We start from the raw sequence: 18,354 nt of genomic DNA, 5'->3' as shown, positions 1-18,354 counted from the left end.
CTCACCTAGCATGTGTAAGGCCCTGGATTCGAGCCTCAGCACCACAAAAAGTAAAATAAAGACATTGTGTCCACCTATAATTAAAAAATAAATATTAAAAAAAAAGATAAACAGAGGGATTTGGGTTGTAGCTCAGTGGTGGAGTGCTTGCCTAGCATGTGTGAGGTACTAGGTTGGATCCTCGGCACCACATAAAAATAAATAAATAAAGGCATTGTGCCCATCTACAATTAAAAATTTAAAAATTAAAAAAAAGATAAACAAATGCCAAGGGAAGGACAGGAAGGAAAAGTCTTACTAGTTGGCAGTGACATTCTTGCCACCACAATAAACAAACAAATAAACCCATGGAGGTCTGTGGGAGGGGAAGACATCACAGGAACTTGTGGGGGGGGGCAGAGGGGATAGCTCTCCTTACTTCATGGGAACCAGCCCCTCGCCTAGTAGGTAGGTGGTTCCCATGTTGGGGCCTCAAGTTGGGAAACCATCCCTGGAGCTCCAGTTTTATGAGCACATCCCAGCTCCCCAAGGGTGTAACTCTGCTTGTTAAAGGGAGAAATTATCCTTTTCCATACAGAAGGGAAAAAATAACGATTAGCTTTATTTCAGTTTTTGGCTATACGAGGAATGCAAACAAATCAATGCAAATCGAAGGAAAAATGACCACATTTCCCTCTTTCCTCCCAACAGAACAACTCCAAAGATCATGAGCAGGATTGGTGGGGATGTCCTGCTCCAGGGGAGTGGATCTCTTCTCTGGAATGATTTCACATACACTGGCTGGGACATATTTTGTATTTAAATTACTGCAAAATTATTGCAACATGAAATTTTCTCCTTTACCCATTCTTCTCAGGCACAGTATTTGAGAAAACTTGTCTGTTCTCAATGCTTCTGCACAATATCTTTCTTTAAGAGAATTCTAGAAGGCCCCAGGCTGCCTCCCAGGGACAAGGCTAAGGCCCTGTTGGGTAGCTGGGAGGAAACACTTGGGGCAGCCACTACTCAGGAACTAAGGTTCTGCTGACTCTCACCTGCTTGCTGAAGTGGTTGAATGACCAAGTGCTGTCACAGTCCAAGGACAGGGCTGCAGGACCAAAAATGAGGGAGAAATGGGGGCAACTCTTCAGCTGGTTGTTCCCAGTAACTCATGGAGTGAGGGCTCAGGCCCATGACTGTCCAACATTGTGTTGGCAGTCAGCCCAGGAAGTGGGGGTCTTAGGCCCACACTCCTTGACCTGACCTTCCTTTTCCCCCAGATTTTCATGGGTTGGGTTAAGGACAATTTCTTTTATTTTCTTCTGATGCTGGGGATGGAACCCAGGGCCTCACGCCTGCTAGGCAAGTGCTCTACCACTGAGCTTCACCCCCAGCCCAGGATAAGAACAACTTGTTGAAAGCTGGAAACCTTCATTACTAGTGCCAAAAATGTTTTCAATCACAATATGAAGCTGGCATTCAGTGATCTGGCCCTGGTAACATTTGTAAAAAATATTTTATTTTTCCAAAACATTTTTAAAAATAGTTAAATAAAATGAAATGCAGCTGGGAGGAAGATATTGGTTGTCAGCTGCTACTGCATCCTTTTTATTTTTTCCCAAGGAGAGAGACATGTCATCTGGACTGTTGGAGAGAGACCTGAAGACAGGCTGGGAGCCACACCTTCCATGTTTAAAAGGGCTCTCTCCTGCTTCTTTCATTGCCTGCTGGGCCAATCACCTGTGTATAGGAGACCCTCATTCCTTTGGTTCCTGCTCAGCACCCTCACACTCTAACCTTTATCTGGAAAATCTCTTATCCTTGACAATGGCTTTGTGGAGGACGTCCCCATGGCATGTTCTGGAGCTGTTTTGCTGGGACAGCAGATCTGATGGAACTGGCTTCAGGGTCAGGGAGGGTGGAGGCCGATATAAATGTTCTGGAAGCATACAGCTTACTTATATTAACCTGTACCTGATGAGTGTGTGAGAACAGACAGAGGATTTGGTCTAACACTTAAAATTAAAAATGAGTGCATAATTATGTTGGCTCACAAGATAGCTAGGAAATGACCTTGGGACTATCTGGTCAACGCTCAGTTTACCTGGAGGTTTATGACCCCTTCTCCAAGATGCACACCAGTGACCAATATGAGAGAGCTATGTGCAACTACACAGGCTTGACTCAAACCCTTTGAGCTATTGTCCTCCCATGGATCCTGCAGATTGGTACAGTCCCACCTTAGAGAGAAAGTGAGGCATTGACTAGTTTAAAGTGATGTGCCTAAGGATGAAATCAGGAGAAGCAGCAGGGTGATGGTTACACATGAATGTTAACCCCGTATTCACTGATGCACACTCCCTACTATTCTCTCTTGGCTGGGCAAGGACACCAACAACCTTGTTCTCATTTCACACAGCTCTAGGTTTGGAGTATACCATAACTGCCCGCTATGGAGACCATTCAAAGCAACCTGTAGTTTTGTCAGGCCCATTATTTATTGTTGCAGGGAGATCCCCAACTCAGATACTGCCTAGTTTTGAGGCCTGGGCCACCTCCGTAGCTGGCCCACCCTTGGTTGAAACCAAAGGTTGAAATCCACACTTCAGAATCAGCTGTCCATTTTGATTCAGAAATCCTATGGGGGCCTGAAAAGCACACACACATCATGGAGACAGTCTCCTTCTCACACTGGTCTGGGTAGCAGGTGGCTTGTTGGGCAGAGCAAATTAACTTACCTACAATAGCTGAAATTCTAATTCCTGTTTGAGCCCCACCTGTAAAAGGACCTTAGAGTAGGAAATAAAAGAGGAGCTGCCCCCAAATCACTACCTGGTGAAGCTTAGCTGTGTGACGCTGTCTGGGAGCCTTAATGGAACAGCTATGTGGCTCTAGGCCCTGGTCTAACTGGCTCCCTGGCTTAGCAGGTGACACAACAGGTATTCTTAAGAGGGCCAGTCTGGCCAGCTTATGAAGTGAAATGAGATGGCACATTCTCTCTTTTCCACTTTTGAATGTGATTCCTAGGAAGGGACTCTGAGAAGATTCAGTGTTCAGGAGAGGTTTTGGAACTATCAGCTCTGGCAGTTTGTTGGGAGGAGAGGGGGGACTTCTAAGGTTGCCCCAGTGGCCTACCTTAAACAAAATCGCTATTTCCTGCCATCAGGTGATGCCATCAATTGTCCTCAAATCCTGCTTTTGGGTGCTCTGGTCCAGAGAATCCCTCTGGAAACAAAAGGTGACAGGGACCAGGTGCCCATCAACTCTACTTGGGCCATGATCATCTTTCCTGTCAGGAGTTGAAGGCCATCATATATTCCCACTTGAGCCGGTTATAAGATTTTATCCACTGGGCACAGTGGTATCCACCTGTAATCTCAGCTACCCAGGAGGCTGAGGCAGGAGGATTGCAAATTTGAGGCCAGCTTGGACAACTAAGTGAGACTATTTCAAAATCAAAAAGCATGCCTGTAATCCCAGTGACTCTGGAGACTGAGACAGGATGATTACAAACTTAAGACCAACCTCAGCAACTTGGTGAATCCCTAAGAACTTAGTGAGACCCTGTTTCAAATTAAAACATTAAAAAAGGCTGGGGAGGAGCTGGGGTTGTGGCTCAGTGGTAGAGCGCATGCCTAGCATGCTTGAGGCACTTGGTTTGATCCTGGGCACCACATTAAAACAAACAAATAATAAATAAAGGTATTGTGACCATCTACAACTAAAAAAAAAAAAAAGCGGGGTTGGGGATGCTGGGGAATGTGGCTCATAGGCTAAACAACCCTGGGCTCAATTCCTAGTACCCCCCCCCCCCCCAAAAAAAAATAGAGCTGGGGATGTAGCTTAGTGGAAGAATGCTTTTGGGTTCAATTTCCAATGCTGAAAACGACAACAAAAACAATGTCAGAAAATAACAACAAAAAGATTTTGTCCTACTCTTTCCTACCTACCATGCCCACCATTGTCCTGGCCAGGCCCCTTTTCCTTCTGGAGTAGCTGGAACGCTCTGGCTGCAGCTTCCATTGCAGTGACTGACTCAAACTGGTTCCAGGTCTGCAAGGTTCAGTTTCATGTTCCTGTTGCTGGTCTGTCCCTTTCTGCTGCTTCCTTACTTCTTAGAAAGGAGCCATGATCATGAACTCAGAGATACTGCTATCCACTGACAGATCAATATACCACAGATGGGGTAAATGGCACTGAAAGGTGCCTTGGAGGACTCTCAGAGAACAGAGGGAAAAGAGCTGGTCAGCACTCTTCCTTTTGTTCTCTTGTGGATGATTCCAGGCCAAAAGGTGATGTCAACCCCCTCTGGGACTTTATGCACTGAATGAACTTGGGGATATTGAAACATGTGAATGATTTGAGCTTGAAGACTGCAAATCTGAAGCCCCTGGGCTCCCTGGCCAGCTGGAAGGAAGGCTGCCAAGAACCTAGGATTGCTTAGACTTTGAGAATCTCTATTTCAAAGAATATGCTTTCCTACAAGATGCTACTGAGGCTCAATTATAAAGGGCAGATTTTTACCTAATGTGGGTGTTTGCCTCAGATAGTGTCTCAAGTGACAGCCTGAAGCAGAATATGAAGAACAAAGAAAAGCACAAACACACAGACATTTTGTGTGTGTGTGTTTGTGTATGTGGTACTGGGGACTGAACCCCCAGGTGCTTTACCACTGAGCTACATCCTCAGCCCTTTCTAGTTTTAATTTTTTTAATCTTTATTTATTTATTTTAACTAGACACAACATCTTTATTTTATTTGTTTTTATATGGTGCTGAGGATCGAACCCAGGGCCTCGCACATGCTAAACGAACGCTCTACCTCTGAGCTACAATCCCAGCCCCTCTATTTTTTATTTTGAGACAGGGTCTCACTAAATTGCTTAGAGTCTTGCTAAGTTGCAGAGGCTAGCTTTAAACTTGTGATCCTCCTGCCTCAGTCTCCCAAGTTGCTGTGATTACAGGTTGTGTGCCACTGCACCAGGCTAAAGAAGTTGTATTCATTAAATAACCCTATACACACCCATATATACACTAGATATAAGATTCACACAGCTAGCACCTATCTAGAAAGGCAGGTAGTGATATGAAAATGTATCCTGGCTCATTGTCAAGTACACTAAAATGACTCAAGAAATACACTTTATTTTAAAAACTTTTATTGCGCATAAAACAGTCCATTTCCCTTTGTGGGTCAGATATTACCACCTTTTAACTTTTTTTTTTTTTCTTGGCAGTGCTGGGGATGGAACCCAGGGCCTTGTGCATGCTAAGCACATACTCTACCACTGAGCTACACCCTCAACTTGTAAATTTGTTTTAACTCTTTCCTCCTTTCTGTTCCATTGAAAAAAATTCTTCTCCTTTGAAAGTGTTAAGAATAGTCTATCATTGCTGGTCAAAATCAGCTTTAGAGTGGCTGCTAGGGGCAAAGGTCCAAAGACATTAACGGGGTTGGGATCCCACACACAGCTGCTGGCCATCCTCAAACTTGGGAGTTAGGGGCCAACTTCTGCCCACCAGGGATGCTGAACATGGATCCCCAACTATACATAAACTTGTATAGGTTTATTCAAATAAACTCCAACATTTTGTGTGTGTCTGCATGTATATATACCCTGCTTCCCTGCCTTCAAGGGAAGACTTAATTCTTGGGAAGAAAATCTGCTTGGAGCTGCATGCATTTCCAGAGTGGAAAACATTTCATGTAGCAAGTCACCAGATCACTAAAATCAACTGCAAACTAGTGGTTACAAACTGGGAGCTTTTTAAAAATTTTTTAATTTTTATTTTTTAAAGTGCTCTATGAGAACCTGAAGCCTTAACACTGTCAGGAATAGAAAACTGGGAGGCATCTTACAGGCTGGTTGAGGCTTCTCTGCCATCTTTAGCCCCCTTTTGAGTGACAATAGGAGCAGCATGTGCTTTGAAGGATGAAGTGATGCCAAAGTTGGCTGGGACTGGTGTTTCTGCTGCACGAGGCCATTTGAAGCACAGCTCTACTGCCACATCCCTTTTGAGTCACTTTGGAAACCAATTCCTAGTTCTGGGTTTAGCAGGAGTGACAGGGACAGAGGCAGCTTTGCTGGGGCTTGACTGTTGTGGTGGCATTCAAGAGAGAGGGTTAGTAAAAGGCCACAAAGGCCATGACAGTCCTATCCCAATTTTACTGGAAGATTGGGGTGTGAAGATGGAATCTAGAACACCCTCCTCCTCACTTTTAGGAACAGAGAATAAAAATGGAGATGTTGCCTCACTAGAAACCAGGAAGTGAAGAAGTCAGAGTTGTGATGGTTGCTAGCAGCACATCTGGATTTCCACAGGAGAAAGATGGCAGCTTTTAGAGAAACTGAAGAATAGGACAGATTCTTTGCTCCATTGTAGTTAGAATGAATGTTCGAGTTGAGGCACAGTGTGGTTCCCATGGGAAGTCCAAGGTCAGTATGGACCCTTGGCCTGTCCTGCCCCACAGACATCTGAAGAATTGCCAGGCCTATTCATTCTACACCGGCCCTTCCCACAAGGAGTCAGCTGCAGAGCCCCTTCGAGACTGGCCTGGCATTGATGGAATCATCTCTGGGATGACCATGTGCTAATTCTTTTGATAGGCAAGCACTCCCCAGCCCTTGACCTTCTTAGTCAGTGGCTTGATGAATTGTACACACCCGTTCTCTGGTTGAACCATGAAAAATGAACAGTTTGACTTGTAGAGCTAGTTACATGGTACTTATTAGCCCTTACCACCTCAAGAAGATTCTAATTCAGGGGAGGGAAGACAGGGCTGGAGTTGCCTGTCTGTGAGAGACCAGCCTAAATGTTGATACTGGCAGCAGCACATGTTTTCCTGTCTGGCTGGACCTTCAGCTAGGCTGAGGGAATTCCTATCAGCCAGACAGATCACAGGAGCCACTTGACACCCTCTCAGCCAGCTAGAAGAGGGCTTATCCCCAAATCTTCTTTAACATATGCGTGGAAGGACGTAAACCCTGGCACCAAGATTGAGAAAACAATGGGTCCTACAGAGCCAACATTCCAACAGCGAGAGACCAGCGTGGCATCTTTGCCTTTCAGCATGGCTGCTGACAGTGCTGAAATGTATCCTTGACAAGTTAATGGTTCTGATGTTAAAGTCCAGTGCCACAGCAAGAGCAGGGTGCCTGTGGAGGAGGAGAGGGCTGGACACAGTCACAGGGGGACAGAAAAGCTGTGAGCAAGGACCCAGAGGGTCTCAAGCTGCTCCCTGATGCCAACCAGATCAGTAACACTATGAAGAAGGCTAATAAATAGATGCATATAACAAGCGTTCAGTCAGTTTTGAATCAGGCTGTGTAGGACTTAGCAGACCTCTGTTACCCCTATATGTAGGTGCCAGGTGATCAGTGTCTCTAGTAAAGATATAAAAATGAAGTTGCTTCTTTTCAAGTATTAAAAAAATAAGTTAATTGACAAAAAAGATCTGAAGTGGCTGAGCATCTTGCCAGGTCCTCAGCTTCATTTCAATGTGCAAACACAGGAAAAAACACCAAGGAAGAAGGGAATCTCTTGCCCCACTGTGAAGCGCTGAATTGTGACAATGCCTGTCTGTCAATGGGGGGCTTGATGTGTAGGGTCCCCCCCGTCCCCAAAGTTAGTACTTTCCAGTGTCAAAATGGTTGTGAACTAAAAGCAAAATGCAGCAATCCATGGGCTTCGGGCCTCAGCCAGAGAGAGGCCTGGGGCATTTGGCCACTCGGAGTCTAGTGTGTTGTGTGGGGGCTGGGGACAGACCCCTCTTGCATCCTCATAATTTGCATAATGAACTCAGAGCCTGCCTATCCCTCAGCTTCCCCTGCAATGCTGGGGTGGTCACTGCCCTGACCGGTCATTGCCCCTCTCCCATACTCTATCCACATCTTGCTTGTGGGGTGTTTTTTTCTTTCTTTGGTGGTGCTTCAGGGAGCATGAAGAAGGCAGCTGCCCTGTTCTGCAGGGTGCTCTCTGTAGTGGCGGTGTCTTTGAAGAGAAGGAGCAGCTCCCTTCTCTTACCAAACATGCTGGCGGAAGGAAGGGGCACCAGGCAACAGGTCCTCAGGGACTGTGCGGAGTTCCCCCACTGCACCATACATCTCTTGCTCTGCTTCTCTTTCTTGAGTGGGAAGTCCAGGTGGGTCTCTTCTCAGGAGGCGGAGTCATCTCAGATAATCATCATCACCTGGGGTTTCACCACAGCACATGAGCATGTGGATGGCTGAATGCAAACTCCCAGGAAGTGCCAGGCTTCCTTGGACCTTAGATCCAGGTGGTTTGGGAGAACATAGCCAGGTGGATGCTGACATTCCAAGCAGTGTAACGGCCACAAACTCAGGACCAGTTCAGGCTGAAACCCTTTGACAGCATAGCCGCCTCCAGGTCCTTGTCCTCCTCTTTTTCCCGGAGCCGCTGCTCCTCCAGCAGGGCCACCAGAGAGTCTCTCTGCTCCACAACTTCCAACATCTCGTTCAAGATCTTCTTCTCCTCTGACAACTCCTCCTCGGTCTTCAGGTGATCTGAGGAGTAGCCAAAGTCACAAGGTGTGTGGCTTGGGAGGTGGAAGCCCATACCAGCCTTTCCCTGTGCACCTCCCCTCACCCACTTACCTTCCACTGCCATCCGCTCCCGCAGTTCCTGCTGTAGTCGGCTCTGCCGATCTTCCAGCTCTAACTCTCGGGCACTGAGATGGGGAAGGAGACAGAGACAATGACTTGGGGGGCAACTACTCACCCCACCAAGTTAGGATTGGTGTATCTATGACAGACCCAGTGCCTATGTTCCCTCATGGATAGGCCCCCAAATCTCAGACTACTCACAAAATCATCAACTCCGACTCATAGCGCACCATGGCATTTTTTTCTTGCACCAGCTTGAACCACTCTTGCATCAGCTTAGGGTCATCCTTCTTGCCCATGCCTGCCGAAAAAGACTGTGTGTCAGGCAGCAAGGGAGGGTATCTTGGTCTCCCCTGGCCCACAGGAATCATCACACTGGGGCAAATGTGCAAAGAGAGCCGAGCAAGATGCTGCCGGAACACTCCCAAGCCAGGTCCAAAGTTTGCCTACAGCCTTGGGGGTGGGGGTTGGGGGGCAGATAATGATAGGCCCCTGCATTGTGCAGACCCCAGGGCCTAATGGAGCCTATGCTTTTTGTCTGTTCTGTTCAGTCCAGGCCCTGCCCTCATCCCTGCCAATAATCCTGGCTGGTTGTGACTGTTCCTTCCTCATAGGCTTGTTGATACTTTTTCTGCTTAGAAGCTTTCTTTTGTGTCTTAAATTGCTTTGTTCTTCCTTCTTAATTTTTTAAATTCATTTAATATTTATTTGGCACTTGCTATGTTCTGGGTCTCCTTGGAGGAGAAAACCAGTCTAATAAAAATGGCAAATTTAAATTTATAAACTACACTTTACTCTTTCACCCTCATTTAACCCAGTTCTTTCCTAGGCTGCTGCTCTTCTCTGGGCCACTAATATTGAGGCCTCATAATTGCTTTGTATCCTAATCAGAAAGACACCCTTTCTTCTTCTTTTTTGTTTTGGTAACAGGGATTGAACCAGGGGTGTTTAATCACTGAGCTACATCCCCAGCCCTTTTTATTTTGAGATGGGGGTCTTGCTAAGTTGCTCAGGCCCTCACTAAATCACTGAGGCTGGCTTTGAACTTGTGATTCTCCTGCCTCAACCTCCCCAGATGCTGGGATTATAGGCATGTGCCATTATGCCTGGCAAGAAACCATTTCTTAACATGTGGCTGGACATACTTCTTGACAAACACTCTAGCAGGGACTGTGTGGTAGACACAGGGCATCCAGGATAGCTGTCAGCAGACCATCAGCAGACCCGCACACCCTAGAGACTGAGGAAGATGGCCACCCCCTGTTCTGATCCAGTCCCACCACCAGTTTTTGGGCCTGGTACCTGACTGCTGACTCAGGCCAACCTGAACCAGCACAGGACTAGTCTCCATAAGGAGCAACACAACCCTCTGGGCTTAACTGCAGCAGGAGGATAGAGGAAGAACCTTCCAAGGAATCACACCATCCAAGGAGGAAACAAACTTCTTTTCCTTGGAGCATAAATCTGCTCATGGCCAAAGTTTGGTCCTGCCTAAGAGACAGACTATGTCAGTGGCTCTTTAATATTTTGGGGTTACAAACCATTTAAAGCATTTCATGAAAACTAAGGACTTTTGCTAGAAAAATGCTTATATATATGCATAATTATTATTATTTTGTGGTGCTAGGGATGAAACCCAGGACCTTAAGCATGCTAGGGAAGTGCTCTACCACTAAGTTACACTCCCATTTCAGCATCAAACAATTTTAGATAGAATTTCAGGGTACTCAGGGGCTTTCTGAAGTACATCTATAGGTCTCAGGTTAAGAGGCACTGAACTGGGAAATCTCTCAAAGTATTCTCTATTTTCTGAGTTGCTTGGTTGGATGTCCCAGCACAGTGATTAGTGTTATAGCCCAGGAGTATGTACTATGTACATCCTCAGGTGGGTGGCTCTCAGAATTGCTCCTTACTCATTCTTGCCCGCATTCTACCATCTGGCATTCTTGCACACTAATCAAAGACAAAGCTCTTGTGATGTTGTCTTCTTGACCCACATAAGGCCTAAGCCAGTCAGCCAGTGGCCCCACTCTAGAGAGGCAGAGATGCACTGCGTTCACACAAGCAGGAGTTAGTGTCTGCATTGTGCCCCAGTGAACATACAACTTTGCTCCTGAGGTGGCATGCTGTCTCTGAGCTCTACTCTCAAGGATGGAAGCTCCCCACTCCACAACTCCTGGCCTGTGGAGCCTGCGACTGTGCAGTGCAGCATGTGTGTCTGTGGGCCTGAGCTCTCCTCACCCGATCCAATAGACTTGGGTCTTTGGCTTTTAAACCAGCCTACAGCTCAGTTCCATGCATTCCTTCCGGAGCGTCTCTGCACAGTGTGCCCACATGGCCATGAAGATGGAGCCCTGAGACATGCAAGCTTGTCCAGTGTGGCAAGCTGAGGGCACACCGGGAAGTCTCTCCCTCCTTCCCACCTTCCCATGTATAAAGACAAAATTTCCACCAGGGTACATCTGAACACTGCTCATGAGCCATGGTGGAGCTTGTTCACAGCCGATGAGTAAGGGGATGTGGTGGGGAGGGTGAAGATCACATGTGAGAGCCATGGAGAGCAGAGTAAGAGATTAGCAAGGGTTAGTCATGGCCATACTCCCCCTTCCCCTGCCCACATGCCTTGTCAATGACATTCTTATCACCACAACAGACTTCAGTCAGACCAAAAAATAAACACCAAAAAACAAAACAAAACACACTCAGCAAGACACAAAGTAGAGAAGTTTGCTTTAGTGTTTGTTTTGGTAAAGAACTTGGGGGCATTTGTGTAGATCAGTCTTTGTAAGGACAGTATTCCTTGACTCCGTCAATACAAATCCATCTGGTGGACCTGATGCTTAAAGGCCCAAGTAAAAATGGTTATGGGGGATGGGGGGAAATGCTGCAGAAGGTCTGCAGGTTGTAGGAAGTCTGTAGACTTCAGTCGCCGGGCCTGGAGGCTCTCCAGCTTCCCTCTGTACCCGGGTCCTCCCCTCAGACAGTCAAAGGGATACTGTGCCTTGTAAGAAACTGCCACATATTCATGACATTCTAAAATAGGACTGTCACATATCAGAGAGAAAGAGAAATCGTTGGGCTGTGGCTCCCTGTGGAACTAATGTGGCTCTGACCCTCTGAGGCAGTGGGATGAGGCGGGTGAGGTTACGTTACCTTCCTGGACACAGCAAGGGCAGAAGGAGAGAGGTCTACGCCGTGGAGTCCCGCCACTGGGCTCAACTTCAAAAAGGACCAAACAAGGAAGAGGAGGAGGAGGAAACGGAGAAAGACAAAAAAGGAAGAGGAAAAGAGGAGGAGGAATTTGGAAGTGGAAAGGGACAGGGTGAGGGTGAAATAAAAAACAAGCAGAGGACAAAAAGCATAAAAAGTGAGAAAGGAACAACAGGAGGAAAAGAAAAAATACAAGAAATGGAGAAGCAGAAACAGGGGAAACAAAGTCTACAAATGAATTAAGTCCTTTTTTCAGCACAGAAACTGAACAAGAGCGGGCTCAGGCATCAGGAGCAGTCACTGATATGGGTGTGACTTGAGGGAAGGATGGTGGGGTCCTCCTAAAGATGCAGGTACTCCTTTCATGAAGCAGAAGCTCACAACCAAGTGGGCTGTGCCTTCCTCTTCTATTCCTTACTGGTAGCATGTGAAATTTAGGTGGCCTTCATGGGTGTTGAGCTCCCTCCTCAAAAATGCCCAAAGCCCCTGGGTATGTCTGCCTACCTCTGTAAAACACTGTCTTGAATATGGGGGTAATATTGTTTCTAGGTAGGAAAGTGGTGCCAACCAAACCTAAGTGAAATATTCTAAGATGTGCTCAAAATTAAATTAACCTTAGATAAGTCTTAAGGGGCAATGAGCGGTCTGCTACCTTCTGGTGCTGTGTCTATAGAAAGGACCTGAGTCTATGGAGGCAGCACCCTAACTGTTGGTGGGCCTGCAGAGCTCTGGCACCTGCAGTGTTCAAATTCTGAGCCAGGACAATTTTGGGAAAATGTGGACACACAGAAGTGACTTCCATTGGTTTGTATCACTATCCCTTCCACATGCCAGGGAGAGCCAGCCACCCCACCTTTTCTTCTGGCCTTTCCATTTCTTGGAGGGGTTCAGTGTCACAGCTGGGGGATGCTGTTGCATTTAGGATCAAGAGGGGTGTGCTGACAGGACAGGCCAATAACTCACACTAATGATGTTGGTAAGAGTGGGGCAACTGAGAGGAGACAGTGTGCAGAGAGACATCTCCAGACCAGTTGTAGGGGAGACCTGATGGTCACTCAAGGAAGAGGGAGAGGAGCTGAGCAAGGGACCATCACAGAACCACAGCAGCACACACAGGGGACAGTGAAGTCCATGGACAGGCTTTGGTGGGGATCAAAGGGGAAGGGCTGCATGGGTGGCTTATAATGAGAAGGGAGTTTAGGTCAACAGGAGGGCCAAACAGACAAACCATTCTACTTTGCAATGGAATAAATGCAGGGATCACTTTTTTTTTTTTTTCTTCTCAGACCTTCGCCATTCTGCACAGTGCTTTGTACAGTCAATTTGATACCGGGTACAACTTTAATACGAAAGCCAGATACAGAAAACGGGTGTGTGAAATGCTGATTACATTCAGTGTTCTCAATAGATCAGACCATGACCAGCTGATGCCTGGTCACATGGGAGGAGGATTTCGTTCTTTAAAAACTTTGTTTGCCTTAGAGCAGACTTATATTCAAATTTCTTGGTTTCAAAATGTAGAGTCTGTGTTGAGGTTCAGAATACCTGGATAAATCCCTTAAATAAAATGTCAATAAACCACTTCTGTTGCTTCCTAGAACCAAGGTTATATGTGAAAAGGCTGTGTGTTGTGCAGTAGAATAGCATCCATATTGATTAGCAAGGACAGTGACACAATATACAATCAATACACATCCAAAATCAAGTAGGAACAAGCATATGCATGTATGTGTGCATTTCTACTTTTTGGACATCACAAAATATAGCCTTTATCTCCTTTTATATAGATCACATTCCTCTTATACCCTTTCTGATATAGTGTACAACTTGAGATAACAAGATATTGAAAACAGAAATTAGGAAACAAAATTAGAAAAAGGGGGCATCAGGTAAAGCATGTGTTTAAAAAAAGAAAAGGAAAGGGGGAAGGCACTGTGATTACAAAAGGCAGAAGGAAGGGTATAGAAGACTGGAAGAGCTGGTCCCTCTTATCCCTCAAGGAGGAGGTGAGTAGACTGGTGCTTCAGGGCTGGTACTTTTTTCTTTAGTGTCCACAATTTCCACAATGAATTTGTACTGCTTTTATAATCAGAAAGGACACCCAGTGGATATTATTTTAGGAAGAAATAAAAGGGAAAACCCAATTGAATGGGGAGTTCCACACCGCAAGAGAATCTGAAAGGACACTCAAATGAGGCACAGGGGCACCAACTGATAGAAGTTTCTTTGCCTTTTATGGAGATGTGAGAAACAGATGATCTGGTTCATTGATTCTAAGAGCAAAGGCATCACCCCAAATAGAAGACCACCCCTACCCCTGGCCCTGTGCTGGGGATGCAATCCAGAGCCAAGCATATGCTATGCAAGCACTCTACCTCTACCACTCTATCTGAGCTACATTGCTAGCCCTTTTTATTTTGAGACAGGGTCTTGCTAATTTTACCAGACTGGCCTCAAACTTGTGATCCTCCTGCCTTAGTCTCCTGAATCATTAGGATTACAGTGTATGCCACTATGCCTGGTTTGTTTTTTCTATATTTCTATCTTCATCCTACTTTCTCATAAAGGTCTCTAAGATACTTTATCTCAACATGCTGTATCTTCTCCCCACACCCTACAAGTTAACAGAATAAAATGTTTTGGTAGCTAGAAAAATTAAGCAAACAAACCAGTTCTAAAGATATGGAGCATGGCTGTTCATCTGAAATGAAGACAAACCCCACTTTACATTTTTAGTACTTAAAATCCAAAAGGCCCTAACCCTGAGGCTGAGAGGTAGAAAAAGGTTTAGTGCCTTTCTTTTAGGAAGTAAGGTGATAATGAAGTCTGGTGGGGCCAAGAGCAAGGCCTAACTTTACTCACAGCCCAGAAAGCCTAGAGATAACTGTGCTGTGATGGGAGCTGACCTAAGGCTTTGTACTCCCGGTTCAGTCATTTGATTCTGCCTGGTTTTATTTAGCCCACTGGCTTCTACACTGGTGCTAATATCAGAAATAACTAGAAATACCTTAAAAAGATCATGGGCTTATTTTAAGACAAGGTGAGAGACTAATTACTTCATAAAATATGTTTACTGAGTACCTCTAATTAACCAGGCCCTATGAGGCCATCCATTAACTCTATTTTCTTTCTTTTTTTTGGGGGGGGGCGGTACAAGGGATTGTACTCAGGGGCACTCAACCACTGAGCCACATCCCCAGCCTTATTTTGTATTTTATTTAGAGACAGGGTCTCACTGAGTTTAAGTTTAGAGTCTCACTAAGTTGCTGAGGCTGGCTTTGAACTTGTGATCCTCCTGTTTTAGTTTTCTAAACTGATGGGACTCGAGCCATTGCGCCCAACTAACCCCATTTTCTTTAAGAGCCAAAGCCGGGCACAGTGGCACACACTTGCAATCCCAGTGCCTTGGTAGGTTAAGGGAGGAGGAACATGAGTTCAAAGCCAGCCTCAACAACTTAGTGAGACCCTGTCTCTAAATAAAAATATAAAAATGGTCTAGGGATGTGGCTCAGTGGTTAAGTGCCCCTCTGTTCAATCCCTAAATCAGGAACAAATTTCTGTTGTAAGATGAGGGTAGTTGCAGCAGGAAGGCAAGTTGGGTGGCCAGTCTCGAGGAGGACAAAGAGGAAGCGGATGATCAGGGAGCTGGCCTGCAGCTGAGAACTAGCCCCGGGATCTGCCTCATCTTAGAATCCATCTCCGCCATCATCTAGGCCCCTAGATCCTCCCTGTGAGACAAAGGAACCACCACCACATGCTTAAAGCTGGAAAGGTCTCTTTAGCCAGTACCTGGCAGACCCTGGGAGGGCTTATTAATGGGGCATCTAGATCTGAGAAGTCCCAGGGATTATAGCATGTGTCACTGTGGCTGCCTCTATTCTGTCTTGTTCAAGTTACATAATCTGTTGCATTGCCTCAGAACTCACTGGCCAGGTACTAGAGTCTCTGTTCACAGAGACATTATAAGGAAAATAGGCTTTTTATGAGCTAAGTCACCATTTATAACTATAATTCTATGGGAATAAAGAATTCTAAATAATAAGATTGTAAACATTATAGAATATCATCCTTTTATAAGTTGGAAGTTGGCTCATAACATCTTCCTTTTTGATACACTAGAACTTGAGCTAGATTACTCCCTTTTCAGCTATACTTTAGGTAGCTCAGTGGTAGAGAATCCTTCTACCACTGAGCTACCTAAAACCTCATCTTTTTGGTTTTGACTTCCTTAAGGTCTCTGAACAACTTCCTCCAAGGTGTCAGGGACAGGCAATAGGCATGCTTATTTCTTAATTGCATTTTGAGGTTCTATTTTCCTACCACATGATCTCTACTCAGACTGTGTATCCCTCATCTTGTCTGAGGGGACTTGCATTTCTTCTTTGTTTTGCAGAAAGGCACCATGTTTACTGCTAAGGAATCCAATGCCTTTTAATCCAATTCAGTGATGTCCACCTTTTCCTCAGAGACCCCAGGGGTTTTCCCCAGTCATTACTATGCTCAGTCACCCAGATTAAACCTGCAGAGAACAATATGTCCAGAGTTGTAAGAATTTCTTTTCCTTTTTCCTTGTGGTGCTAAGGATAGAAACCAGGGCCTTGAACATGCTGGGCAAGCATTTTGCCAGAATCACACACTCAACTCAGGAGAATTTCTTTGTGATTCTCATGTAAGAAAAAAGAAATGGGGCTATAATTGATTTTTTTTTTTTTTTTTGCAGTATTAGGGATTGAACTGAGGGATGCTCTATCACTGAGCTACATCCTTAGCCCTCCATATTTTTTATTTAGAGACAGAGTCTTACTAAGTTATCCAGGCTGCCCTTGAATTTGTGATCTTCCTGCTTTAGCCTCCCAAGGAGCTGGGATTATAGCATGTGTCACTGTGGCTGCCTCTATTCTGTCTTGTTCAAGTTACATAATCTGTTTTTTTTTTTTTTAAATCTTATTTGTTTTTGGTGGGGTTCTTTTTTTTTTGTCTTTTTTGGAACTGGGGGTCGAACCCAGGGCTTTGCGAATGCAAGGCAGACGCCTTGCCTCTGAGCTATATCCCAGCCGTCAAGTTACATGATTGGCAAAAGCTTTCTTGACTAAGACTATATTCAACTATTCTCACTCTCCAACCCAAAAAACCCATTTGCCCAGCTAATGGCATGCCCTAGCACGCAGCAGCCTTTGTGGGCAATAACAAACACTGAGGCCTTATCAGGGCTGTGGAATGGTGAGAAGGCTAGCAGGTCTAGCCTACATACATATGACAGGGCTGGGGAGATGCTTGTGCTACAGAAAGCTCAGTGCAGAATGAATTTCTAGACTCTGAGTGTGTGGGGTGGGGTGGGGTGGGTGGAGAGAAAGTAAAAAACAAAAGGTTCATTTAAGAACTGAGATCCAATACATACCGACACATGAATGTTGGAAAATGTTGGTAATTTCAAAGTTCCTAAGCAAAACTAGCCAGGCTAATGCTCAGCATGAGCAGAGATGCAAAAATCTACTAACATCAAATTAAGAGAAACAAATAGAACTCAGAAGGTGGGAAGGGACAAGGCCTGGGGTAGGCCTCCCTGTGCCTCCCACCCCAACTTCCTGGCAAGAATGAAAGATCACTTTCCAGGAATTCATGTTATATTTCTAAACCTTCCATTTCCCTATGAGACATATAAATCAAGAGGTAAGGTCCTGTAAAATCAGGTGTGGGTCTTTTTAATCTAAAAATTTCAGAAGAAATATAGTTTTTCTTTATATTTTTTTTTCAGAAAAAAATATAGTTTTTCTTTTATTTATCTGATGTAGTGCAACAAAGCATGGTGGTTTGGGCTGCACCTGTTCTGTGTTCTCCCAGAAGAGGAGGGAAAGACAATGGCCACTGCAAACCCTTCATTTCTGGACCAAGGGTCATTATGTCTCTGTAAAATGGTTTATTTTCTTTTCAAATCACAAGATCCAGCTATTTGAGGAAGTGAAATCTTTATTCTCTATACTCCGTGGCTTAAAAGGAGACTACTTTTGGGTATTGGGGATTGAATTTAGGGTCTTCCATATGCTGCCATTGAGCTATGAATCCACCTCAAAATGAGCCTTTAAATAGTTAGCTGAAAGCCACTAAAGACCCCACTGAGGCACTGTGGTGGGACAGACAGAACACTAGGGGTCTGAACTCCTCTGAGCAGGATATGACATTCCTAATAATCTGAGTGTTACTTAGAGCTCTGTATCATCCACATGAGAAACAAGATTGCTGCTATGACCCAGAAATGAGGTTGATATAAGGCCTTTTGGGGAGGAAAGGGTAGAACAGCAATCTGATTCTAACTACACTTCAAGCTCCAGATTCTAAAAGGTCCTCTCCCCTGCCCGCCCAGTATTAGGGATTGAACCCAGGGGTGCTCTATCACTAGCAGCATCCCTAGCCCTTTTTATTTTTAATTTTGAGACAGGGTCTTGCTAAGTTGCCAAGGCTGGCTTCTGACTTGCAATCCTCTTACCTTGGCTTACTGAGTTGCTGGGATTTACAGATGTACTCCACTATGCCCAGTTCAAAGG

General features: G+C 45.3%; 1 protein-coding gene and 1 non-coding gene across 17 annotated transcripts in view; both read right to left on the bottom strand.

The window, feature by feature from the left end:
- Positions 1-5,158: 5,158 nt before the first annotated feature.
- The window catches only part of Mical3 (microtubule associated monooxygenase, calponin and LIM domain containing 3), a 262,585-nt gene continuing 249,389 nt past the window's right edge, over positions 5,159-18,354 (bottom strand). For 13 of the 16 annotated variants that reach the window (XM_058584101.1, XM_058584100.1, XM_058584105.1 and 10 more), the window contains 4 exons: positions 11,756-11,821; positions 8,804-8,903; positions 8,594-8,667; positions 5,159-8,503 (listed from right to left, as the gene is read on the bottom strand). In XM_058584101.1, the coding sequence (XP_058440084.1) occupies positions 8,319-8,503; positions 8,594-8,667; positions 8,804-8,903; positions 11,756-11,821 (425 nt within the window). In that variant the 3' untranslated portion in view covers positions 5,159-8,318. The remainder of the gene's footprint in view (positions 8,504-8,593; positions 8,668-8,803; positions 8,904-11,755; positions 11,822-18,354) is intronic. The other 3 variants (XM_058584104.1, XM_058584106.1, XM_046459902.2) reach the window with 1 other exon arrangement.
- On the bottom strand, positions 5,210-5,279 carry Trnaa-agc (transfer RNA alanine (anticodon AGC)). The gene has a single exon. It is a non-coding gene; the product is annotated as a tRNA-Ala (tRNA).

The sequence above is a fragment of the Marmota monax genome, unplaced genomic scaffold, assembly GCF_021218885.2.
Source record: "Marmota monax isolate L192 unplaced genomic scaffold, Marmota_monax_Labrador192_F-V1.1 WCK01_AAM20220418_F8-fsc00163, whole genome shotgun sequence".
In the NCBI taxonomy this organism is placed as follows: domain Eukaryota; kingdom Metazoa; phylum Chordata; class Mammalia; order Rodentia; family Sciuridae; genus Marmota; species Marmota monax.
This window is presented reverse-complemented; position numbering and strand designations above follow the sequence as displayed.